We start from the raw sequence: 27,920 nt of genomic DNA on the forward strand, positions 1-27,920 counted from the left end.
TTTCACCTTCATTATACAGGAATAGAGTCAGACATCTCAGAGACAGAAATCTGGCCATATAGGAACATGAGAATTGCATGTTCTGTAATTTGGGTGAACCAATCCTTCAAGAAAAACAGCACTGATGTATAATTGTGTTAAACAGAATAAATGACATAAATAAATTCGATTTTGTACCGAACTGACTGAAATTCAACCGGTTTTTTTTTGGTCTAAAAGTGACATCTTGACAAAACCTGAATGACGCAAAACTTTGTACACCTTTTTGCAATTAAAAAGAGACTCAAAATCCAAGCATGAGATCAAAAACACTTAGTTAGGATGAGGATGCAGATAGAACAATGCAACTGTATCACCCTTGTTTCCTTTTATGCTCTTACCAAGAAAAGAAACTGTCCATCCTATAAACCCCATGTAGTTAGAAGCAATTTCCCAGTGTAATTGCTACACTTAACATATGCAGATGGAGACGTGAGGAAGAGTGAAAACAAAATTACAGGGTCTAAGTGCTATTATGTGGGAGTATAGGTGGCAAAGACTGCAATTACTTTCCCATTTGGAGAGAGGACATGTTCCTCACGGGCAGGATGCGATCACTGGGCAGATTAATTGTAACTGTGAGTATTTGTCGGAGTCTGCAAACTTTCTTTGCTGAAGTTTTATTCTTGAAGGGTGCACTCTGACAGTATCATGTTAATTACAACAGACAGGAAAAAGTTTGGTCGAAGTGGGCAGAACATTTTTACACTTTAATTCTCTACCATAGCCTAGAGTGGAATTTAGGTGTTTCTACAAACTGGTCTCAGATTTATGGTGAGAATCAAGACATTTCCAAGGTAATGGTGCACTCATACAGCTCCTGAGGAGGTGGGCATACAGTGGCCACATTAACATTCACCTCCCTTTTCATTTCTATGTTTGATTTGATTTGATTTGAAGCTGCACTTATCAATATTTTACATGAAGAATGATTTAAATAATTAAGTGTAATACGTACAGTGCCACACTGTGAAAAACGCCCTGATAAACCCACTGTACACTACCTGCCGAAAACAGTCAGCAACTAGCTGGCATTTAGGAGCTAAACAGCCACATATGAAGATATTTCCTTCAGTGGTTGGTGGAGACAGAGCTAAAAGGAGAATGAATATTTGGTTTATATTCATGAGGTGGCTACAACTCCACATGAATGCTAACATCGCTCCATGTTTGCTTGACATTCGGCACACATTCAATATGAACTTTATAATGTGATAATCATGGACTGTATAATTAGGTGACAATATGTACAGTATGTCAATGATGTTATTTAGAGCAAACTTTGCCGTTTGGTGCTGAGCAGGAAGCAAACAGTGGGTTTGTCGGAGCTTTTTGGCTGAAAGCAGCTGCATCTGAAAATAACCCGAAGGAAAACAGTGAGAGTGAACTACAACAGTGAAGCTGTGGGCCACAAAACCAAAACAATCAGCTGCTTGAAGAATGTTTTCACAATGATCAGCTAAAATGGAAAGTGAAATCTGAAATCTGATTTTACGGACGGGGCCTACGAGCATGATTTGTGACATCACAAATAGTCTGGAAGTCAAGCCTGGTCCAGTTTGCAACTTATACAAGTGTGATGTAGAAACTTGAAGCTGCCAGTGTGCATACACTGATAATGGACATTACAGTGAAGTAGGAAACATCTTATTCATAGATTCTGAAATTGTTAATGAGGTAGGAGTAGAAAAGTAGTGGGAAAAAAATAACGTCCAAGCAGACTATTTGTATAGCTTTATGTCTTAATACATGTCTAGAGGGGATCTTATATATGGGGGATCTTATCTAAAATACTTCTTTCATTTGCATGTTAGAATGTTATCTATGTGTGCAGTACTTTAAAGAGTGGTCAGCTGTCAATGCTGCTGGCAAATTTCATAAAGATTGTCTAAATGATGTATTATGTATGGGCATATTCTATCTGGGTTATTGTTACAAACTAACCGTGGGTCATGCAACATACATGTGAAGGCCCCACTATGGCTGACACACTATGGCCTCGCAGGCTTCAGTGGGCGATTGTTTAAGACCTACAATCATTTAGTGAAACTGCTCATCCTCCTTAAGAGCACACCACAAGCTGCCTGCGGCATACGACCGACCGCACGTCGTGTAAAATGGCTGTCACCCGAGCGGATGTCAATCAAGAAATGCATATCCATACCGAGACCGAAAGCTGAATGAATGACATCCGCGGAGCCAGCCAAGGTTACTATGGAAACGGATGGGGAGCTAAGGTGCTACATTGGGCAAAAACAAGCTAAACGTAGCATGTAAACAAAAAATGTGGGCAAGCTTAGGTCCTACACGAAGTTAATACGATACATGACAACTTGGCCACGTGATAGTGAAGCAAATACACGACAATATTTGACCATGGCCTACTCCGGAGGATGCTCATTTCTCCACTTCCTGGAGAAGCGGCAAGCTAGCCCGCAGCAGCACCAAGCGTCAGGTGCATCCTTAAAGCATGGCAGCTGGATGTCCAGTTACATACACGACGAGTGTTGTAGCACATTAAGAAAACATACTGAATCACTTACGAGAGGAGGATTTCCCTTATCTGCCGTGTCTCGTCCTGTCCAATACATCAGCTGTTTTCCGGGTGTGTGTGTAGTAGGGATCGTGTGGGAGAGTGCGGGAGCGCGCAGGTTGCAATCACATCAACAGCACCAGCTCATGCAGCGGAGGCGCGCAGCCGTCTCCATGGTAACAGTCGAAGGTGATGGTTTAGTGCTGTGACGATAAATCATGGCAGACTACCACCTCCGTTATATGAAAAAGTAGTTACAATATTTACTGGGAAAAAAGCTTTTATTATTTTTATTAGACCTTTTTCTCTCTTATAGGCTCATCGCCTTCAAAGTCATAAATCATGAGTATTAATCTGTAAAGAAGCGCAATTTCAGTTTGCTAGGTAAAAGAAAAAGTTTTTGATTAAATTTTAGATAAATTGTTGAGCTGACTACAGTGCTGCCAGGTCAACTCAGAGCAGTGTAGAGTCCCTGTGGGATGAAAGGTGCATGTTGAAAGAGCCACTTCAGTCTGCTGTGTGTAGTGAACATGACTGAGCTTGTATCAGGTAGTTTAAATGCTGCCTAGCTTGGAGGTTAAGTTGAAAATCGATATATAGATATAGTGAAAGCTGGAGAGATTATCATTATTATTACTATTTCTTCAGTGGGTGTTAATGTTACACAGGATTAAAATAATATACATTTCCAACTTATTGTTTCGTCACATAAATGCCACACATCATCACAAATGAGGTAAATGTCTGGTTTCTGTTCCCTGGTAAACTTTTGAACCTGGGTCTGTCGGTCTGTCATATGAAAGTCACTTTGACACCGGATCTTTGAAGATATTCCAGACTCTGGATCAGCTCTTCTTTTTCCATACTGACACTCCTTCCCACTACATTGCTCCGTGGACCATAAACCAACCTAACATTTCTTTTAGGTAGCTATAGACTAGAAAACTCTAAATTTTAAAGAAACTCTTTACTTATTACTATTCATAAATAAAAATGGTTGGGTGAAATCAAATGTATTTATTGTTTACAAATCCAGTAAAGGAAACTGCATGTTAGATTTCTTTATTAAAGAAATGCTGCACAAACAGCGTACTACTGTATGAAATAAAACCAGCAGCAATACAGTTTAGCTCTGAGCCATTATTCCTTCAGTTGCTTTTTCATACAAATTAAAGTCAGCAATTCAGTTCAGTGTCAGCTTTTCAATGAACCTTAAAATATTCCACATCTTTCATACATTTTAAAACCAGAGATGCAGTTTATCATCAGCCTTTCAACATCCAGCATTCACACCTGCAATTCCTCCTGTTAGAAATGCACCGCTATGTTGGAATACTGGATGAAAATTGCCCTGTTAATTTAAATGATTTAGTAACTGCAAAATTTTCAGTGAAGGCAAGACAAAAGTTTCCCTCATTATGCAGTGTTTACTTATTGTTATTTGAACATGTCGATGAACTCAGCCTTCCCAGGAGCACTTTACTAGTGTAATCATTAGAAATAATTAAATAAAATACAACCAAATTCAAGAATTTACACTTGGTTTCATTAATTACAATGCTGACAAATACTCTAATTCAGTCTGAAGCACTTGGCTCGAGGACTGACCATTTTTAGCCAGTGGTTATACTGTTGAATTTTGCCTCTGCTCTTTGATTATATTCTGAATAGCCCAAACAACAGCAACGAGGATTATGCTGGGGGAAGTAATCCCCCCCTTAACAAACACATACATAAACACTAAACCTCAGCACATTATGAGGATGTTGGGGTAGTCGAGGGCATGCGGTTATCAGCGCAGTGATAAGAAGTGTGAGCGAAGCAGGTGATGTCAATCAGTTAACAGGTCTTTCAGCAGACATCTGGATATGTCGTAGAAGGTGGAACTAACACCACTAAGGAAGACCAGTGAGCCATTAGTCTATTCACAACACTGTGTCCTTGGAGACAGCAAAATTTAACAGAATGCAGTCATCTTTAATGTTGTTCATTACACTTGTTGTGCTACAATGTCAAAATATCTGCTGTGAAAAAAGGCACAACTTCAGTGCTGCTTCAGTTTATGCAATGCCTAATTCATTGTTTATGGGCAAGAGCAAATATGTTACATGTTACTCCTCTGACTCTGATCCAGATTGGATGGTAGTGTCTTGTCACTTAATGGAACATTTCTGTGACTTACCAAGAAAATATCTTTGCATTACACTCTGCTTGAAATTACATTAGTTCTTTCAGATCACAATCAAAGTGTGTGTCATCATCTCTGCAGTGGGCTACTGTTTTGAGCACACTTTATTCTCAATTGTGACATGTAGGAAAAGCATAGGTGTTATTAATACTGATAACATTGGCCCGGTAAGCCATGACTGTGACAGCATTGGACCCTTCAGGAAACCTAAAACTGAAGCAGCTAAGTAGAATTCAGCCATCATTTATCTGATTTTTCACACCTTTCCTATTCTGACATGTCAAACGTCTTCAGAGAAAAATTATTTTGGCTCTCATTTATAATTAACAACATCAAAAGGACACAATAGAGCGATCATCTGGAAAAGAAAGAGGGGAAAAGTAAAACAAAACATAAAAAAATCCCAGTCTGCTTCTAATTACATCTCAAACTGGTGACTTAACTTTTCATTTTGGCAGTTTTCCCCATTCCAGCTCCTGCCCAGGACTGTGTCTGAGAGTCAAGACTAATCAAAGGCACTTGTATGGAGAGGACTGTTGGCCTCTGAAGGGATTGAGCCAGTTCAGGCCAGCCTGCTGCTCCTTCTCTCCTTCTCTCCTTTTCTTTTTCCCCTCTCTCTCTCTCTCTTTCTCTTCCTGTCCTGTCTGTTTAAGGAAAGAAAGATTGGGAAATTCCTTCAAGCTACTTTACTTCAGGTTTCTGTGGGATTTAAACATGCAAACTGAGGTTTTGGTACAGTCCATGTTAGTGCCGTTGTTTCTGATTCTGCTCTCTACCGTGGAGGACACTTTGTTACAATCGGTGAGGTGAGTTTCCACACAGCTTTGTTTTTTTCGTGTTTATTTTGGGGTAGTCTAGAGAGCAAGAAGGAAGAGGGAGGTGCAGAGTTTTGCTGACAAAGACAGCATTTTGAGAGTAAAATGTTGAAAAGTTTTAAGGAGTGCCTATACATACAGTTTGCAGTTATTTTGTGCATTTTTTTTATGCTGCCTCACTTGCCAATAACTCTGCATGCCAAGTCACGGGGAAAAAGTCTGCTTCTGTGTTTCCATTATTACCGTTTGCATATAGCACTTTTTTAAAACTAAAAAAACATTCATTTATTTTCATTTAGACACCTCAGCTGACGTGAATTAACATAACAATGTTATGACAGCTTTCATGGTTGTGGGTTTGGTGCAAAAGAAGCTTGGCTTGACATTTTGGCTGCTGCGATGGTTATGTCTTTCAAAAGCTTTTACTGAGCAATCATTTGTAGCCACAAACAAAACGGGGAAAAAAGGAGGAAAATCCACAAAACACAACTTTTTATTAAAATCAGGATTATTTAACTTTTGCATTAAAACTTTATTTATTTTTTTAAATATCACATTTAATTAGAATCAAGTGCGAAAATGGAAAGAATGAAGGAAGGAAGAAAATATGTGCATGAAAGGTTGATTTCTGTTTACCTTGGCCTTTACCAGGAAAACCTCAGTCAGCAGTACTGTAAATGTTGCCATATGACTCAGCTGCAGAGAGGTGTTTGCTTCAAGCAGGTGCACCGTGACTGTGTCCTTATACATATACATATATATTATAGTTACAGTACATTTATTGGACACCAATATCAAATCCATGCCTGTTTTACCACAGAAAGCAACAGCTCCTAAGAATCCAGGTGATTACAGTGTTTTCCTCTGTTTTAATGATGTATATTCAAATAATATCTACCATGGTTTTTTACAAGCTATGTCATCATAACAACTTGAACACTCAATAATGAGGGTTATGTTTTGCAACATCAGTTGTAAGAACACAGACGAAGCCCTCTGGCAGGCTCTTAAGGTCTGGCCACTGAGGGAGTGCTATTCCATGTACACTCCATCCAATCATCCAGCTTCCTAGAGAGTCGGGAATAAGGTTGTAGGGCTCCACCTGTACTTTTTGGTGTAGAAGTCACAGTTTAAATTACAGAACCAGAGAGCATTCATCTGGAAAAACAAAAGCTGTAAAACAATGCATAGCTACGTATGTAGCCTATAAATTCTTTTTTTATTTTATGAGAAGTTCTTGAAGTCACTCACATGATATTAGGTTGTTTACAAATAAATCCTCCTTTCTTCGACCTCTTGAACTATCTTTACAATAAGGCATTGGGTTAACTAGAATTGACCACATGTATTGTGGATAAGTCCATTGATCGATTCATATTTTCATATTTGATCCACTGATGATGATACCTCCACCTAAACTAGGCTAAATATATATTAGGCCCCTCGACATTTTTTGTTGGATCCCAATTCCGATCCAGCCCTCTACAGCGTGGCATTAATATGTAGAGTGTCTGCTATGTGCATTTTCACAGAGGTTATATGTTTGATATCACATGCTGGAGCACACATGGTAGACCCAAACTATGCAATTTCTTCTTCTTTTCCAAGCGACAGATGGAAAAATGCATTGAGCTGCACTGTAAAAGAACATCTGTTGTAACGTTACAACAGCAGCTACAGTTTGATGGAACTCTTCTCAGTGCATGGGATAAAATGGCAATGACAAAATCGTGAGCCCAACAGGAAGGACTCACTGAGGGACTAAGCCGCACAACGTTGCCTTACCCCCTGCAGTCAATATTTTGATTATGAAGAAATGTCTTGCTGAAACAAAGGTGTCAGATATGGGTGCAGAACACACCCATTTAAATTCAGATGAAATTGTTTTCTGACATTGGTGGTTAACATGCCCCACTTTCTTAGCTTAACCAAGAAAAAAAGCCATTAGCCAAAAGCAGAGGAGATTCCCTATGATGTGGAGGAAGGCAGAACGCCACCCTACCCCATCATGACTAAGTCCCATGCTGAGGCTAAATCAAGAGAAGTACCCTGCAGACTAGACAACCCTGACAGCAGCAGTACAAGCTCACAGCAGATTTAGCAATCCTGATGAAGATCAGTTGACATGAGCTGAGGCTAGAGCAGGATGTGGCAGAATGAAATAGTGGATGGCAGAGACAGAGGTTATGTCTGTAATCACTCTGTTTACTACACAGTGAACTATATTTATTGTCCACTATTTTATTTGAGTGTCTGAATTTCTGAGAGTGAAAGTCTATCCACTACATAGTGCCCTCACAATGGAAAGAAAAAAGTAGTAGTAGTGTCCATGACATGTATACTACTTTCTACTAACAATCCCACAATGCAATGCTCCACATTTCACGGATGAGACCCGGCAGAGATGATGCAAAATGAGGATTATTAAGTGTGTGAAATCTGTTCACTAAAGAGTAAACTACTGTATATAGGGAGTAGTGAGTGAGTGAGCGAACCAAGGATTGTCAAAGGAAAGGGCCAGGAGTCTTAAAAAGGCCATCGTTGGGTGAGGCCTGTGTGAAATGTAAAACCCCCTAATGACACATGGAGCACACACATTCTATATTTCATTTTAAAGGGAGTATCAGGAACACTTGATCTGTTGATTGTTTGAAATATGTCTACTGTTTCCAAACTGAACCGTTCGGGGAGGGCAGGAATAGAAAAAGAATGTCAGGCAGCATCCAAATGAAACACATATCACAGTGAGATCCCACAGTGTCAGAACACAGCTCAGCAACAGCTGCTGGAGCATGCTCAATGAAAGTATGCTGTTTGATTTGTTTGATTTATTAGCTTAATCCTTCATATTTTGTTATTTTGTAATTCCCAAATGTTTGTCCTTTCCTGATATTGACCCAAACAAGCTGGCTGTGCTCTGAGAAGTTACATTCTTTCCATTATTCTTCATTTCAGGAAAAAGGGCAAGTTGAAATAACATTTTATTTTCTGCTCAGATTTGTATGTGAATGATAGCTTAACAATATTAAACTATACGTGTTCACAGGAGAAAAAAATGAATGGGTTTCTTTTTGAATATGTGCGTTCAAACTATAAATGCTATAAATAGTAAACATCTTGAATGTATGAAGGTAGACATATCTGCACCATGTCTCAGCAAAGGTATTTTCCTTCACATGTGGTATTTTAAACAGACACAGGTGGCAGCACACTTGATCCTTCACCTCAGAAGTTTCCAAAGCTGCATAACAACTGACCTTCTTTTTTTTTCCCCCAGCCAGGTGGGTGGTGTGTGTAAGCTGTCCACAGAGTCGTCCCTGCGCCGCTGCAGGACACCTGATGGCAAGATCTGCAGTGGGAGGGGCAAGTGTGACTGCGGCATCTGCTTCTGCGAGGCCACAGATCCGGGGAAGTTCTACGGTCCTCGCTGCGAGTGCCACGACTGGGTCTGTGCTACACATAATGGGAAAACTTGCAATGGTGCGTATATGATATATGCATTGACACATAATACAGCCAGATGGTTTTGAGTTATAGGAAGATATGTGATAACACTGTTTTATTGCCATATTGTCTAATAAAAGTTTGATTGTCCAGGTGAAGAGGAGTGTACAGGCACATGGCTCCACATATTTTACTACTTGGCTATGGTTGTTAGTGATAGGTCAGTAAGCGATGTAGCAGAGCTCCTCACTGTAGGCTCACACCAGAGAGGCATCTATTTCTATTTTAGCCAGGTGCTAGGAAGAATACAAGATTTGTTTAGGCTTTTAATATCCCATAAATGCCTTGATATGATTTCAAATAAAGAAACATTTACTTCACAGACTTGAAATGGATTTAGAGTATTTTGGTTTCGCCTGTGTCTCTTTCTTTCTTGCCAAATCAGAGGGGTGCTGTACTGTGTGTTTGAGAGCCCACACCACCTTGGCAGCACTTCAAAGGGTTTCATTGGTAATAGACAGCTGGTTGGTTTGCGTACGTTACCAAGGCATTAGCTGTTGTTTGGAGGCACAGCTTTGAACTAAGCCTGTTGCCTGAAATTTTCACAAGCTCTTAGAAGAAGAACACTTGAGAGTGCATCCACACTCAAGAACAAGTTGCTTCATGAGATACTCTCCACTTTGCACATTCATTTTCTAAGATGAATGCAGAATTCATAGTCTTATTTTTATGGAAAGAATAAGGAATGTGGTTGGTTAATTGTTTTACTTAACTTTACAAAGTTTACTGAGCATGCTGAACATCATCAAAAAGGGAAAAGTGATATGGATTTTACACTTAGTTGCTAATTTATTAGGAACACCTAGTTAAAACTACTGCATCAATAAACAGCTCTGCAATAAATCTTACCTTCATGATTCTACGTTTTCAGCTGAAAATAGTTTAGATTGATGGAACTTTATGGTCATTTTTAGAGGCAGTTATGGTGCTCTGTTGTTGAAGCTGCCATGATCAATATTTTTATAGTAACAATGAATCAAATGACTGCATGTAATGTGAAAGGAATAGCTTGGGGTGACAAAGCCACAAAGAGTTATCATCTGACCTTGCAGACCCATCAGCTCTATGGACCTTTACAGTGTCTTTTAACTCATTATTTGTTTTACGGCCTGCAACTTTACTGTGGTCTACCCTCACCCTCACTTCACATCAGCATTGTTTTGATTCATCAGGTGACCAGAACATGGCTCTAAATGAACGCTAATGTTACTACGTTTCTTCTCAATGTGTAGGCAAGCCACTGTTTGCTAATTACAAATTCAGCTTTGTAAGGTAATATTGTAATATGTCAATGTTGTGTTTAAAGCTTATTGCGCCAATCCCCCACAGCACAATTCACAATTCATGTGCACCACAAAAAGCCTCTAAAATGACCATACCTTTAAGTTAACACCTAACAGTTTCACCAAAGACTCAGATTATAGCTCTCCCAGAGGTAGGATTTATTGCAAGGCTATTGTTTTAGACTGCATTTGTTTTACCTAGGTGTCTCTAACAAACCAGTAATTGAGGCAGAGTATGTAAAGGAGGACTGGTTGCAACCTGTTATCAAGACTTAGCAGACATTTATCAGATTAGATACCCTGGAAATTGTGAGAGAGGCTGGTCCCTCTGTGTTGCTGTAAGGAAAGAGAATCCTCATCTTTTTGGTTGGTGTCCTCTGTGGTCACTGGGCTATGAGTGTCAGGGTTTAATGGAGATATGTGTGCATCCAGAACAGGTCTAATAGAGATATGCGTGCGTGTGTATGTGCGTGCACGTGTGGGGTAGAGTGATTTATTTGGGTAGACAAGTTGGCTGCTGTGAGCAGCTCATTATGGTTCAGCAGTCTGGAGCGAGAAGGCCCCGCTTCAGTCTGATAATGGGGTTTCACTCACTGGTATACAGACTGCAAATGGAACCTAGATGTATCAGAAGAGGGATGGTTTTTCACACCCAGACGCACACTGGACACACACACGCACGCATGCACGCACACACACACACACACACACACACACACACACACACACACACACACACACACACACACACACACACACACACACACACAGAGGATCAGCTTCATTCTCACAGTGTAACACTGGTGCACACACAATTTTGCACAATCAGCCACATTCTCACACAATCATATGCCCATGTGCATATACGGCCGAGGAATTATATCCAAAGCATATTGAGAAGAATACACCCCCCAGTTGCTCAATGGCCCATGGAGCATGCATGGTCTGCTGTCTGAGCTCGGCAGCCAATTTCTCTCCCTGCGGCTCTCTTATCTCTGCCTCTCACAACTGCCCACTGATAAGATCCAATAGATTTTTCTCCTTAGGGATAAACTGTGTGTTTTTCCTTTCCAAAAACATTAGTTTTCCTGGCATTGAAATGGTCTTTTACCTTGGATGGCATTCATCAGGCAAACATTGGCTTATTCAGATCGTCTCAATAGAGCAACAAGTCATGCCGGATGAAGAAGCTGTGGATGATATGTTTTCAAATTTAGGTCTGATGGCAATATTTTTAAAGCCCAGATGAAATATGTTCCTTATTTCATTTTTTAAATGGTTTAGGGAGGCACAGTTAACTGTACTGTCACCACAGAGCAAGAATGTCCACTGTTTGTAATAACATCCTTTTCTTGGGGAGTTTGCATGGTATTTGCTTGTGTGGCTTTCCTTTGAGTGCAGTCAATAGAAATGCTGGTCAACTGAACTAGAAGCTCTACATTTTTACACTGTGTCTATGTTTACAGATGAATATAGTAAACTGCCCACTGCATGCTGGGATGGAGGCATTCAAAGCAAATGGCAGCAGTTTATACATTTCCCTGTTCTCTGTAGGAAACAGGTCTCCTTGTCATTTTGTTCTGAGCAAAAGAGCATATTGCATTTTTTTTACATACTTTCCCCCAAGAATAATAGATGCAGGCATGCTCCTCATAGTTTTTCTTTCTTTTTAATTTATAGAATTACCATTATCATTAGATGTAAATCTATAGTTATATAGTTAGAATTATTTCAAGGCTCTTGTGTTTCTATGTCAAACCTTCAAATGGAAACTACACTGGTAAATTACCATCCCATGTCATTCATCTGTACATGATAGATAACTTTATTAATCGCACATTGGGGAAATTAATTTGTCACAGCAACATTTGAGTAGGAAATAAATAGGCTACAGATATAAAAAACACTAGTGGTACTAGTGGTGGAATGGAGACTTTAAGGGATGGCAGAAATGCTGATTGAATCCACAACAATCACAAATGTCAATATGTTTAAGATTATTAATAATAATTAATAATAATAATAATAATTATTATTATTATTTTAACTCATTACTGTGGCACATATGTAAAGCATTGAATAGAAATATCTAAAGGTGGCAATAGAAATGTTAGTATTAGAAATACGTTTTTTTTCTAAATCATTTTCCAATGCATTTCCATTGAACTTAAGCATTTCACTTTGTCTAAAATGTGGCCATAATAGATCACTGATGACAGTCATCCCTCTTAAACAATAACAAAACAAACACCTTTCATTGGTCAAGGGAAAAAGCTCAGGATAAATTAATGTGAAGAATGATTTGAAATTGTATTGTAATTTTGAGTCAAATATGCACTTAACTAGGATTAACGCAGTCATATTTTAGCAAGATGAAGATTTGTAAGTGCCAGTCTAGCTGTTTGGCTACTATGGCCAGCAGCACAGCATCCATGGCCAGAAAATTGCCTGTGCTAATATGGCTGATCATTTGTACAACTGAATGTTGTTGGCTGAAAATACATAAATTCTACCCCAATATAATAGAATTTATTTGCGATGTGAGGCTTTACTATAAAACTATGAAGTAACACTGGAGCTCTAGTTTTACAGGAGTTGGTGTTGATTTTCTAGGATTAGCACAAGCACGGATGGTGTCACTCATGTTTTCCCTCCCTCTGGTACATCCCATATTGTAGCAGAGCAATGGGATGATGAACTGGTCTAACATCTGTTCACCAACTGTGCACAACCTTCCTGTCATTTCACTCCTCTGTTTGTTTTTGAATGTTTAAATCTTCCTCCTCTCTGCTATGCCATTTTTTAAAAAAAGCTACAGTACATGACAAACAACCTCTGAGCATTTCATTTTCTGTTTTGACTGTGTGAAGGAATATTAAAATCAAGCTTGTGAGTTTATTTTATATTTATGTAATTTCTGTAATAACTCTCCCCTGTTGTCATAGATGAGGGCCAACGTGGCAATGTTTCCATTCTCTCTTTCACAGCCTTCCTTCTTTTTCCCCTCATTGATGAGCCACGTGAAATCTCCCTCTCTCTCACACTCTTGCTGTCTGTCTCTGTGTCTCTCTGTCCCTGTCTGTGTTGAACTGAGCAAAGTGTTTTTCTCTGGTGTGTGTTCAGACAGGCTGTGCTTCTCTGCAATTTATCGTCTTTTTCCATTGTCAGAAACACAGAGGGTGGCCCAGGGCTCTGCAGGCTAGCATTGTCCCAATGAAAAAAAAAAAAAACACTTGTAATTACAACACTTGTTAGTAATTACTGTGACAATATTTGGTACCATTAGACCATTATATCAGGCAATCATCTTATCAGCAATCATCTTTGAGATCAATCTTTATGTGAACATAACGATTAATTTATTTAAAATGCTCTTTATCAAAGACTTAATCAAACACGGGTCAATAGTTCTCTCTGCATCTCTGGTTCTCTGGTAACAGCTACCACCCCCGCAGCCACTCATGTGGATTGAGGCAGAAAGCCAAGTATGTCTGCAATCCAGAACAAGAGAGAATCTGTAACTTTATGATTCTGGCAGACTTTATCATATGGGTCTCCTTTTCACCTAATCTCAAAGGAGCAGTTGAAATGCTGGTGGAATCTGAGTGAAAATCCTTTCCCTTCTCTGATGGATGGTTGTCTCGGGCGTTCTGTAAGAACGTATTTTAGCCTCTCTTTCCAAGGCTATGGGTTTTCAGAGCCTCTGTTCTTTTCCTGGCTCAGTCTTCCATCCTCCTTGCCCCCCTGCCGCTGCCAGAGAAGATCCCACCCAGGGGGGCAGCACATAAAAAAGTCAGTTTGTCCACTGCTGTTTCAAATCAAACTCCTCCAGATGCACTTTCCATCAGCTTGCACTTCTGCCATTGCTTTCAATATGGACACATATAGACAGATGATATAAACATGGGAGAACAACTCACTAATGGTAGTCTGTCCAAAGTGACTAATAGGTTTAATACATAATTTCTGTTGATTTCCAAAGAGAGAGAGAAAAAAGCAAAACAACAAAATAGGGACCCACAGTTGAATGCAGTCCTTGAGCCTTTACAGCCCATTAAATTGTTAATTTCTGTATTTTTTTCAACTACATATTTTGATGTGCTCTCACTTAGATATTCTGAGCTTTGCTGGGAAGTGTGCCTGTGTGGTGAGTCACCTAATGATTCCAGTGTGGGCTGCAAGGAGAAAAAGCCACTCAAGTCTATCCAAGTCTACTAGTAAAAGGCCATTTTGATTGGGACCCATTACAGCCGTAGGAACAAGTGTTTCTACATTGCTATGACCATGCCTGGAGAATGTTAGAGGTATTGCAAAGGTATGATGGAGTCACAGAAGTTGACAATTGAATGCCTATGTGGAGATCCTAGAAACAAGAGGGATGAAAAGTAGAAGTTGTGAGGGCAGTGCACACAGAAAATGACTTATTACCTGAGACAGGTGTCTCCTAGTTTTTTTCCACAGAACACGAGCTGACGTGCTGTCGTTTCACGCTCCGCAACCCACAGGGAGAGAAAAGCAAGGAGGAATAATTACTCACTGAAATGAGTACCATGTTATGGAGAACACGATCTAAACAAAGAAGTGGGGAAATGTCATTGGGAGATGAAAAATCAATTGCAAGTAATAAATGAGCACAGAGACAGTCTGAGGTTTTGCAATATGTAATGCATGTCTTACATTAAAGTGTTGCTTATAATTGAAACTGGACTGAAATCTTAGAATAGCCCCAAGATTGCCTCAAATCTAAGTGATATAAGTATTTTCTGCTCACGGAGAGGAAATTACTTTTGATACATATATTTAAACAGCAATCACTTGAAACTGCTGAATTATTATGTTCCATACAAACCTATTTCTTTGTTTATCTTCCTTCTCAGTGTTATACTTTGTTTATCATTAAGCAGGAACAAGTTAAATCCTAAACCTGAAATTAGTCTGCTGCATGAGTCACCATCCTCTCCTCATGAACAGTTAAGTTTGGTAACGCTACATCACCTGTTATTACTGCCATTGATGCTGGCACAGATGCACCCTCTATTTCCGATCCTATTGGATGTATCTTGGCACCAGTTGGACCCTAATTGGTTAGGTGTGTCGCGTGTCCGTCGGTGGAGTGTAGGAAGGACCCTAGCACCCCCAAGTCACAGAGAATTACTGCCCAAGAAGCACCAGGAAAGATAAACTGTTGACAGACAGACACCCTCCCACACACATAAACTTTCGCCTAGCAGACAAAGAGGGGCCGTTTTATATGTCAGAGTGATTGCCAAGTGGAGATTAATGGGGGCTAGTGGGTGGCAGTTACTCTGTAATATTCTGCTGAATTAAGTTGGAGAGACTTGAATCTAATTCTATTTTACAGCTATTGTGTGTTAGTTTCCATCTGTAAAACTAAATGATAAACCCAAAAAGAAATGTCCACACATATAATCTCATTTAGATTATCTCTGTGAGTCAGTACTGAAAAATCACACAAAGCAATAAAATAGTAACAAATGTGCAGTGACTGTGGTCTAGATTCAATTAATGATTCAAGAATCACTAATCACTGTAAAAACAGCTTTGGTTTTGATGTATATGACTGTACTGCTACAGTACCAGTGTCAGCACCCAGAGAGGTACAGTAAGTCTGGATGAAAAAACACAGGTAGTACAAACAGCCAATAAGAAAACACCCATTACTCTACAAGATTATTTCTAACCTATATGTATCTACACTGCAATAATATGGATTTTGAACTACTACTTTGAACTATATGTTCTATTTTTTCAAATAACTTTATATTTGTACAGGGCTGCAGGTCTTACTGCCGTACGTGGAATTATAATTGGAATTGTATTGTCTAGATAACCAGCAGAAAGCACAGTCAGAGCCTCTCAAATTTTACAGTTTGATTGACAACAATAATACAGATGTCTCATTAAAATAGTTTATTTTTCCTCAAAACTGTATTGTGTCTGTGGTGCAGCTTTCTTTGAAGTGCACGTTCCATATTCTTCTTTTCCCTGAAGCTGTTCCCAAGTGTCCCCTAAGACATATCGATAATGAGGAGAGACAGGGGACTTGCCTGTTGTTAATGACTGATGGATAGCCCTTGAAAAGGACACCGCGTTTACATGATGAACGAGTCAGGAGAATGATTGAATGTGACATACAAGGCCCCCTACTGCTAAATGCAATGGGGACAACATTCATAATAACTTGTCAACAGCCTTCATTTGCATCATATGATCCTTCCTGTTTTTCATATAGCTCACTACGGCCATCAGGATGATTAAAAATATTGATGCTAGTCTGCCTGTGTGTGGTTCCTCTGAACGCTGAACAAGGTAATGCTCTCACTGAGTGATTGATAGGGAAGTTAGTATATCATCCTGAAATGTAACAACAAAGGTTGTATTACTTCAAAAATATAATAAGACATAATAGACAAATGGTACCGCTTGCTTACCAGATTTACATTTATGTGTCTCAAGGGAAATATATAATATTTCCCATTCATAAAAACAGAATCATTTGGGAGTACAATGGGTCTGTTACAATAATTAGGAGTCAAGGGAGTCAAATGAATCCTATAACCCTAATCCATGTACTCTCTGGTAGCGAAATGCCATCATATCCATTTAAGATAACGCTTATGTGCATCCTTGTGTTTATAGGGCAATTTGAAGCACTGGCATTTAGCATGCTTTTTCAGCATCGATAAACAGCACGCAGTGTGTTGTGTTTTCCTTCAGACCGTGGCTACTGTGACTGTGGGACATGTGAGTGTGATGAAGGTTGGTCCGGAGATGCCTGCCAGTTCCAGGAGGAGTGTAACCTGCCCAACAAGAAGAGCAAAGAGCTGTGCAAAAACCCACAGGGGGTGGTGTGCTCCAACAGAGGTACTGTGACCACACACACACACACACACACACGCACACACGCACACACACACACACACACACACACACACACACACACACACACAAGTATACACACAGTGAGTCTTGTTGTACACAGTTTCAAAAAAGTATACTCAAGTGTTAACAAAAATCTGCATCAAACAAACGACCAGCATTGCATATTCACAGAAACACAAGCACAAAATATACACAACAATGATAATATAATTGTATTTATTATTGTTATTATTTAATATTTTGTTTTTAGTACCACTTTTCACTAATGCATTTATAAAAGGTTTAACTAAAGTTGTAACTAAAGGCTTTAATTAATGGCTTTTATAAATGCTTTATAGACTAGTAATAAGCTATTAATAAAAACAACTTTGAGTTTGTCCAGTTGTGAAATCGATTGACACTAATAACTTTTATTAATGTAATTAATAAAAGTAATATAATTTAAACTTTATGTATTTGTTTAATAATGTCTTACATATTTTATACTCCATGAGTCTACAGTTTATTTGTTTAAGGTTACATGAGTTTGTCCTTGTAAATAGCTTATTACTGACTAAACATTAATAAAATAAATAATAAGCATAATAAAGCCATTAGTTGAAACTTATAAACCTGTTTAAAGCTCAGTTCTTTCAGTCAAGGCAAATCTCTTTGCTCTCACGCGTATCTATCAGTATAAACAATCTCTCTTTCGCTAATACAGGTACATTAATACATTCATGCATGAATAAGCATCATTGGGAGGACTGACATCTTGAGTTAACAATACTGTAAGTAAGTACTGGTAATTCAGTTTGGTCTTAAATCTCATAAGCCAGAGCTTATTTGATGCACACAGTCCAGGTTTGTGTGTTTATGTCTGTGGGCACATGATTGAGACGCACACTGTGAGAGGTTGTTCTCCTCACTGGTCTGCAATACCCCCAGCTAAATGAAGGATAAACCTGTATTTGTGTGTCCGCATGCCAGCGCGCGTGTGTGGATGTGTGTGTGTGTGTGTGTGTGTGTGTGTGTGTGTGTGTGTGTGTGTGAAAGCATGTACTATACAGTATGTGGCCTGTTTGAGTGTGTAGAAATGCAAATTTATTCACAGCATGTAGCTGTCTAGCCTTCTTTCCCTATAGTGCATCGTTCAAAATGCCCCAGCACACAACCACACACCTTCAGTAGTCAGACGCCAGTCTAGTTTCGCACAGACGGTGCATCCAATGCACATCTGCAAACCAGATGGGTTCTTGGTGTCAAAATGCAAATACTGTAAACATACACACACACACAAACAAACTTGACCTTTTTTAACAATAAGCTTAAAATGTGTCTAAAGCTGGTGTCTTTATTAGGCACCTGCCACTGTGGTAGCTGCATGTGTGACAATGAGGACAACAGGGGCCTGGTGACGGGACGTTTCTGCGAGTGTGACGACAGCGAGTGTCTGGACGAGGACACCGGAGAGGTGTGTGGAGGTATGCCCTGCAGGCCCTGTCTCACCCCCTCACTCATCCCCCCAAAACAGAACAGACACCTTAGTTTAACATATGATTATTCAAGGACTGTCCATCCCTGTCACTCTGTCTTGGTTGACTTATTTCTTCTTAGCAGCTGTCATGCCAACTGTAGTAGTAGTAGTTCTCTTTTTGAATGTCTACCGGTATATTAAAGGAAAACTGCCATGATTTGTTTGTTTTTCTTAGAGATTTAAGGAACACTGATGTCAATTGACCATTTGCTTAATGTCTCCCCTGCACAGCAATTGTACAATCTTAGCTTAGCAACAGTAACTAGGTACAGCAATCCTGTCAAGTTCTCAATATGCAAAAACAATGGGTTTCTAATGGTATTGTAGCCATATATGCTTTTGGAAGTTCAGGGTAACATTAACTGCTCTCTGGCTCTTACTTGGTTTTGTTTAGGAAACATATTCGAAAAAACTAACAATAAACTTCTGTGTCTTCTGTAATACAGTAAGCAACTGAACAAGGTCATGTTAAAACAAATTGCAATCTTACTAATCATCATCATTGTGTGTCTCCAAGGGTTGCACAACAGTCATTTTCTCATCAGAGCATTGCATTGTGTTCACTCTGAGTAAATAAAGAGTCATAAAGAGTCATATTTTATCTAGATGGTTACTTACAAAATGTGAAAATACCATCAGAACAGTTTTTTTGTGTTCGAAACCAACCTGTAAGACAACAAATGCTCAAATGTCTTTTTGCTGTTGGTTCAACTTCATGTTTGTTGCCCACATGTGGCCATCAATGGCAAGACTGTAAATCAGCATGATGCCCTTTACACAATTTGAAATAAGTTCTCAATTTGACGTGACAAAACACATAAGCCTCATGTGTCCATAAAGGTTAATTGGAAATTAAAAGTAGTTAAAACTGTTATCTTTAACTGTATTTAACAGTGTTCTACACATCCCCACATACCCCACAGGTTGTACCAGTGCCTGCTTATCACTGTGAATTATCCATTCATAAGTTCATTTTGAAAAATAAATTCTGGATTCAGGCCTTTTGTAAGAAATACAGGTACTTTAATTTGTCTACCAAGTAGTCTAAAACCGTTTTTTTTTTTTATTTGTAAAACATTTTGGTTAAAGAAAATATCTTTTTGAAAAAAGGATACATCTTTTATGATTTGGGTTGGGGAAAAAACATTGTCAGCATTTGTAGGAAGTATAAAGTTCTTTTAAATTCCTAAAAGCTGGACATCAACAAGAAGGAGGTACTGTAGAAATCTGTTTTATTTACTGCCGATCTTTAACACAGACAAAGGTGAACTCATCAGTTGTTGCATGTGCATTCTGATCTGCTTCCAGGCCATGGCCAGTGTTACTGTGGAAACTGTTACTGTGCTGCTGGTTGGCATGGAGACAAATGTGAATTCCAGTGTGACATCAGCCCATGGGAAAGCAAGCGGAGATGCACATCTCCAGATGGCAAAATCTGCAGCAACAGAGGTCTGTTTTCTGTCTGTGATCCCAATTGAAATTGTGATATTATGATTATTGATTCAATTATAATAGTATAGTAACATTTTAATTTTTTACTATGATTATGTGTTGATGGAATCTAAAATAATAAAATAAATATGAAAAGACTAATATCGAAAATATATATTTATATACAGCCATCACGCAGATGTTTATGATCACTGATTCACAGAGCAGTAAAATATATACCCATAAGAGTCCACCTCATAATTCAATTTCAATTGAATTGTGTTGCTAGGAAACAGGAAACAAACATTCTAAATGGGGTCAGGTTCATTTCCTATCTGTTATCTAGGGTCATTACGAGGAGGAAAAGACACAGTCCCAGAAGCAGTAAAACACTGGTAAAGGGATGAATGGAATTGATAGTCCTTTAAATACATTTTTCATCTCTCATAGTTTGCATTATGTATGATAAGAGAACTCCAGTTCAGTGTGTCATCTGCTATCTTGACTACCATGGATAATAAAAGAGTCCCCTTTGATATCCACCTTTGAAACTGGGAGTGAAGAAAGAGATGAAGACAAAGAAAAAAGACAGAGAAATACAGAGAAAAATACAGTGAATAACAATTCTCATGTAAATTCCTCCGAAAGTCATCAGAGCTTGGCGGACAGGCAGTCAGAGAAATAGCTTCACTAACCTAGCTCAAGTGATCCTGAGGGATTTCAGTAAAGCTCTCTAAAATTAATTACAGTGGACTGGCTGAGGGCTGGGGCTAAATGGTAGGCTACATGGACAGAGCCCCATGATTTATGGTTAAGTGCACAGCTGACACAGCATGAACAACCATCCACAGTGTTGTACATGGTCTCGTAGCCCATTGTGCTCCTCTTTAGTATAAAAAAAAGTCAGATAAAGGCCTGACAATCGCCAGAGAAAAGAATAAGGGAAATATGACTGAAAGTCCATATCAGTTGAAGGACCAGTGTGTAACATTGAAGTTTCAGATTGCAGCTAACTGAACACCGCTGATGTCTGTATTTGACGGCCTGGGAATGAGAATGGGCAAAGACCTCTAGGCTAGAACAAGAAACTAAGGTGGCTGCAAAACTAGCAAAAATGCAAAGGGCCCTGTCTACAGCCAGCATTTGGTTTGTTTTTGGGCTACTGTAGAAAGATGACGGTTCAACATAGCGGACTTCATTGTTCAGTCTGTAGATAAAAGCGTCTCAGTCTAAGCTAATGAAAACACAACAATTGCTATATTCAGGTGATTATACACTAATGAAAACATACATATGAGTATTGTATTCCATTTCTGCCAATAGATCCTCCTAAATGTTACACACTGGACATTAAAAATCAACCTAAACAACCTAAACTGCTCGTTCTATTAGCTTGACTGCATTTTAAGATTCTTTTAGAAGTAGCTTTTTAAATTCCTTTATAGATTTTTTTGATACACTGTTGGACTGTGGAAAACATGCAGGTTTTATAGCTTTGATTTGGTTTCCTTACTCTCTGTTGAGCAACAACTTCTTCAATGAAAAGAGAAAACATATTAGCATGTAAAGGAAATCTCAAATCAATCTCAAATCAGTAGTGCCTCGGAACTACTGGATGGAACCTGAGCCTGGCTAACATTATTTAAAATCAATACAATTTCTTTATGTATTCCTATTCAAGGCGAGACAAATATGAAAAAGCTGCCTGTGTGACTCTAATGTTAACACTATACAGACTTTTACTTGATGTAATTGATGCATTTCTGAAAATGAAAAACACTTTCTAACATGCATTGCCAGCAAATAATAAAACACAGTGCCAGTATTGTGGCCAATATATCTTAATATCCTGTATTTTGCCCTTTCCCCCAGTTTGGTAAAATGTGCGTAAAAACGTATTTGATCATTTTTTAATTCTGTCCCATTCAAGTACTACACAATCCTCACAAGTCAGACAATTTGTTACTAATTATAATGGGGGACAATTCTCACTTCCCATCTCTATATGACATGTAACCATTCTGCTCTGAATTAATCCTCCTTTACAGCATTGTGAAGATAATTCCTGGTGATTATAGGAGATGGATCAAGGACGATGATTACATAAAAGAAGGCTGATTTGATTTCATCATCCTGTATAGATGTAGAGATGTGAAGTGTTTTGTATGAAGCTGTAAAATATCTTCTCTCTCCTACTTTGCTCAACAGTAAACCTTTATCTCCTGCTCTGCTCACACTCTGAAATGAATGAGTGAATGATTTGACTGACAGAACATAACAGATCACTAGATTACTCCGTTTCAACAAACTGCCTACCCCCTCCATCTGTTTGGTTCACCTAGCCTCCTCGGTTGAGCTAATAATACACTAACTGGCGTGCTGTCAAAATGATAACAGCCACATAATGCTGGAAGCTAAATACGTGCATCTATATATGATTTCTTGATCAAAACAATTTGAGTCGAAGATAATACGGTTGCATGAGGCACACAGAGGGAAAATATTTGCCTTTCATGCGGAGAGCGAGGTTGCTTTTTACTTGAATTTGCTCAAAAACTGCCTCTGAAAACACAAAATATAAATGTATTCTAATGAAGCCCTAATTTTATAGAGCGTTTATAGAGCATTTCTGTACAGTAACTAGTACTGGAGCTGTAATCTGCTCCGGTGAAGCTGGGCTGTGACATTTGTGGCAGACATAAAAGTGCACGGCTCTATAAATGCGGGGCTCCAGGGTTACGAGGTGGTGAGGAAGACCGAACGAGGGCCAGGGGCCAGACATGCAGCAGCCACAGCCCACAGGCTTGCCAGCTGGCCTGGCTCCCCTGGGGTTCCCTGTGGTCTGTCACTGCTGATAAGAGAAAATGGGATTTCCACTGGCTGCTGCTCAGCTGATGCCCTAGCTAAGATGTAAAACAAATGTGAGAGAGAGAGAGAGAGAGAGAGAGAGAGACAGACAGATAAAAGAAGAAAAATTAGACAGAAGAAGAACTTGTATTTATCCTGTTGGTCGTAACCTCTATATCCGTCCCACCCCCTGTTTATAATGTCACAGACAATGAGTTGCACTTGCAATGTTTCGTGTTATTTTTTGTTTGTCTGAAGAATGCAGTGTAAATTAACAGAATGTTTTTGTGTGGTTGTGTGCTGCTGTGGCTGTCAGGGACCTGTGTGTGTGGGGAGTGTAACTGTTATGATGTAGATCCCTCTGGCGACTGGGGAGATATTCATGGAGACACCTGCGAGTGCGATGAAAGGAACTGTCATGCAACCTATGACCGATACACGGATGACTTTTGCTCAGGTCAGCATGCTGTTTTTGGATTTAGAAAAATATAAATATATTTTAGAGTCCTCTTTAAAATAGTGAAGAAGTGGTTCAAGATTTTGGGAAAAAATGCCTATTTGCTTTCTTGGTGAGAGTTACTGTGGATGAGAACACTGATAGGCTACCACTCACTAGTTGGGGCCCTAAATATGTAGCTGGAGTGAGCAGCCTGTTAGCTTAGCTTATAGAAAATATTGAAAAATATTGTATCGCAATATCTTGTTTTGTGATACTGTATCAATTCTCAAAAACACTGTTGATTTGTGTGTAAAACCTCTAAGCGCTATTGTAAACTATTATACTACTAGAGATATTATGTTGGTTGTTACAGGGACTTCATGCATATTGTGGACAGTTTTCCTAAAATGTCAAAATAATAATTCCCAATATATCACCATGCTTACAATATCTCAATGTCCTGAATCATAACCTCTGATTCTTGCCAATATGCAGCACTATGGATGTTTCTCATCTAACTCTGTAAAAAGATAATAAGCATGTTTCTTAAAATGTTCTTGAAAAAAGATCTGTTCTCATACAATGTGCAACTACTGGTATATGTTATTGTTTATGTCAGTACCACTTATTGATCTTTAACTTTGAGTAACTCACCCTTACTGTAGCCAGCACCAACAACAGCTCCCCATCTGCTTCTAATACTCTGGCGCAGTTGAAAAAGTGAACTTTCCAAATAACTTAACAATAAACTTTGGAGGGGTGGGAATGACCTTTTCCCTGTTTCTCTAAGGAATTAATGAACAAAATATGATGGATGCTACCACTGTGCCTACTACTCATTAAACTAATAATTAATGTAGCAGAAAATGTATCTTGGCATCCTAGCATATACACTGTTAACAATCCTTTGGTGCATACTTTTATTACATACATTCACATCTTGTTTCATGTTTTATATCTCACCTTTTCCCACCAGTTTCTCTCTCCCTCTCTGTCCCTCAGACCAGACCAGATTTAATTAATGCTGGCCAGACAGTTAAAGCCTGTTTAGCCGCTGTTTTAAGGGCACTAAATTCCCCCTCATCTTCTCACCTCTAGCATGTCCTGCATCTTGTTTATTTTATCACCCCCATTGCTCTCCTTTCTCTCTCTCTCTCTCTCTCTCTCTCTCTCTCTCTCTCTCTCTGTCTTGCTCTCTCACACACTCACTCACTCACGTACACACTCAGTGCGTTTTGCTGTTTTTTCCCCCTCTCACTGCGACTTTTTGAATTTTCCTTGTGCAAAGCCTCCACTTTGTTTCACCTCTCTGCTTCCTCCACCTCTTCCTCTTTCCTCTTGGCAGGTCACGGCCAGTGTAATTGCGGCAGGTGTGACTGCAAGGAGGGATGGGCCGGGAAGAAGTGTGAGCATCCTCTGTCCTGCTCGCTGTCTCTGGAGAGCAGTGTGAAGAAGTGTCGTGGAACGTCCAATTTGCCCTGCTTCGGACGAGGTACCTGATCTTCCCATCCGCTCCTGTTGCCATGGTTACTGCAGCAGGCCTGTACTCTGTCCTCACCTCTTGGTGTAAAATAGGCCATTTCCAGTGTTTCACATCTCTTAATCCATTTCCAGTGTTTCACATCTCTTAATCCATCCTTAAGAGGGCTTTAAAGACAAATCTGATAGCATCTTTAAACAAGCCCTGATCTGAAAAGCAACATGTTATGCACATGAATGCATATGCAGGTTTGTGTTAATGTGTGTTCGTGTTTTGTTCTGATATGCGTGTTTGTGCTCATACATATGTATATACGTGCACGTTTATGTGCCTGTGTGAGATTAAGGGTCACTGTTTGCCTGCAACAATGTGAGGCTGGAAGAGCTCTCTCAATAGAACAAGCTGTAGGTCGATGTGTCTAGATTCATTAGAGTGCACTGTATGCTTTATTAGTGTGCCTTCTGGACAGCAGGAGCTTGTTTTCTTGGAACTTCCAAATCTAAATCTAAAATAAAAATCTAATACTAATATTAGATTCAGATACTGAAGCAACACTGGAGAACCATCCAAGTACAGACATCCAGGTTGTGCTTCCATTGTTGGCCCAGTCACCCTGAAACCTGTTGATTGATGGCAGTAAATGGAAATTAGGTAACAGATACACTAAGAAAACAGTAGACTATATTTTAGGGCTAGAAAACACTATAGTTTGTTTGCAAACTCTACATATTTACTCTACACAACAAAACTTAAATTCTACAAATCTCTGTAGAATTAAATAAAGAAGCAACAGTCAAGTACATGACATCGCCATCTCCCACCTTGTCCTACCCACTTAAAGCAATAAGCTCAGACAAAACAGCACAGTTATCTGTCAATTAAAATAATCAAAACCATTCTAACTTTGGCAGAAATGTGCGCGTTTATATAGGACCCTGTTGCTCAGAACCTGATTGACAAAATAGGGCCTTTAAATGTTTTACTCTTGGATGAAAAGCTTGGATTAAAAGAGGCATGTTGAACACTTGTCAAAACAACACCATGAACACCACAAAGAGCAAGTATTTCCCCACAGCTGCTTATAACTCATGGTGGATCAAGGAACACATGTGAAACGGTAACATCATCGCTTTATCAAAAACCATTTATTCTTGATCAGGAGTAAGAAACTCACAATCTTAATATTATTAGTGGATTAAGGCCAAAACATATTTTTAAACAATCAATCAGACCATTAATTGCTCAACTACATCAAGTGATGGACAAACCATTAATTAAGATTACACTGCCACTACTACAAATGTATACAGCCCAAAGCTTCTTAGCCAAAGAGGGGAGAAACAAATTACTCACCTTTTGCAAAGCTGTTCTGATTAATCTTTACAGGCAGTGGATGTAAACACCCTTGGCCACGTATAGAATATACTGTATTAAATTGAAACATCATAAAAACTAATTGGGTGAGGTGAAATCCCATTCTGAATCTGGCCTTTATAGTCAGGTTTCAGTAAAGGTTTGGATATCACTCCCCCAAAAGGAAGCAGATGGATGAATGTCTACATTTCAGAAGGGACAGGAAGAAAACTGGCTTTGGAGGACAACAAACTGTGCAAAGCTAAAGCCAAGAATGAAATATGTGACTTTGTAGCTATAGATGTTCAGACTGTGTGTGTAGCTAGTTTATCCAGATGAGAAGCAGTGCCTTAGAAAAAATAAAATAAACCAGGGAAGTCTTAGATATATATTGCCTTGGATTTACATAAAAACTGATTTTGCTTGATAGATTAGAAGGAATGTTTCTAGAAACTGTGGCAGGTTTTCTCAGCTTGAAAATCAGCCAAGAAATTGATCATCCACTGTACAGCCTCCTTGAAATTACATCAGTCACAAATTAATTCCTCCATAGAACTGCTAGACAACAATAAGCAAAACCAAAATCATGGTATAGGTTTTTCCAGATCAGATACTGTGCCTACGTCCAGAGTTAACAATGCACAATGGTCTCGTTACACTTGTTCTTAGACTGATTGACAACCTGCATTGTCCAAAAGTACGCTATTGCCATTTGTTAATAAGAGAAATAAGGTAGCTACACAGTGCACAAGTCTTCTGAGGTATCGCTTGTACTCGTATTTTACACTGATGCAGCAGCCTTAATCAATCAGCTACAGTGCTGCTGCCATTGTTCAGTGTAGCACTGCTCCTACTGCTCTAAACATTGTTGTAGTTTTCTGGGGAATACCTAGCAGTGTCTCTGTACCTCAGGATGACAGGACAATAAGAAAAGGTACAGTAAAGCCTGCTGTATTCTTTGATGATTCAGCTTAATAATGTAGGCGGCGGTGAGCGATTCTATAAGGAGCACAACCTTCTTGGTCTCAAGAATCTGCGGATTTATCAGGGGTTAATGTGAAGCATTGATTTCCTGTGTCATTTGACTGTGGAGGACGTCTCTGGAGAATCCACAGCCTTTCAGTCGCTGCTTTGTACGAAAAGATTTGCAGACTGCAGCCTGCTGTATGTTATTATAGTGGCCATAGACGTCCCTCACAACCATGGAAGGAAAAGCTGCTGATTAGATCAGGCACCTGAAACGCATAGGGCGTGGCAGCTACCATGGAGACGGCTACATTAAAAAGTCAACATCACCATAAGCCAATAATAGCACAATAACAGCAGTATGGTCAATGAAGCTTATGTACCTACTATATGATGCCTCAACCTTGGCTAAACGCACTCTACAAATAGAAGCAATTTGGTGTCTTTGAATACATCAGCTGTTCATTACATATTGTGTCTGTTCCATAACAGACTTTGGTTTTGACCGCCTCAAACCAATTCCACAACAACAGTGTTGAGCAGGCATAGTGGCCCCCCTCACATAATGAAACAGCAAAGATTAACTTGTGCTGGGAGAGTTAATTAGCTTTAATTCCTCCAGC

At 39.2% G+C, this 27,920-nt stretch overlaps 2 protein-coding genes across 6 annotated transcripts in view; one reads left to right on the plus strand and one right to left on the minus strand.

Annotated features, from left to right (window-relative positions):
- nalcn (sodium leak channel, non-selective) overlaps positions 1 to 2,700 on the minus strand; it is a 65,392-nt gene extending 62,692 nt beyond the window's left edge. For 2 of the 4 annotated variants that reach the window (XM_051404637.1, XM_051404635.1), the window contains exon 1: positions 2,583 to 2,694. The gene's annotated coding sequence lies outside the window, so the exon portion shown is untranslated. Of the gene's footprint in view, positions 1 to 2,582 lie in introns of all 4 variants that reach the window. The other 2 variants (XM_051404638.1, XM_051404639.1) reach the window with 2 other exon arrangements.
- A 2,573-nt stretch (positions 2,701 to 5,273) lies between these two features.
- itgbl1 (integrin, beta-like 1) overlaps positions 5,274 to 27,920 on the plus strand; it is a 42,185-nt gene continuing 19,538 nt past the window's right edge. The window contains exons 1-7 of one of the 2 annotated variants that reach the window (XR_007885274.1): positions 5,274 to 5,566; positions 8,853 to 9,055; positions 17,101 to 17,247; positions 18,606 to 18,728; positions 20,090 to 20,230; positions 23,376 to 23,516; positions 24,844 to 24,990. Coding sequence is in view for 1 of the 2 variants with exons in the window: in XM_051404649.1 (XP_051260609.1) it covers positions 5,475 to 5,566; positions 8,853 to 9,055; positions 17,101 to 17,247; positions 18,606 to 18,728; positions 20,090 to 20,230; positions 23,376 to 23,516; positions 24,844 to 24,990 (994 nt within the window). In the remaining variant the exon portion in view is untranslated. The remainder of the gene's footprint in view (positions 5,567 to 8,852; positions 9,056 to 17,100; positions 17,248 to 18,605; positions 18,729 to 20,089; positions 20,231 to 23,375; positions 23,517 to 24,843; positions 24,991 to 27,920) is intronic. The other variant, XM_051404649.1, reaches the window with a different exon arrangement.

Source organism: Dicentrarchus labrax, unplaced genomic scaffold (assembly GCF_905237075.1).
Source record: "Dicentrarchus labrax unplaced genomic scaffold, dlabrax2021, whole genome shotgun sequence".
NCBI lineage: Eukaryota > Metazoa > Chordata > Actinopteri > Moronidae > Dicentrarchus > Dicentrarchus labrax.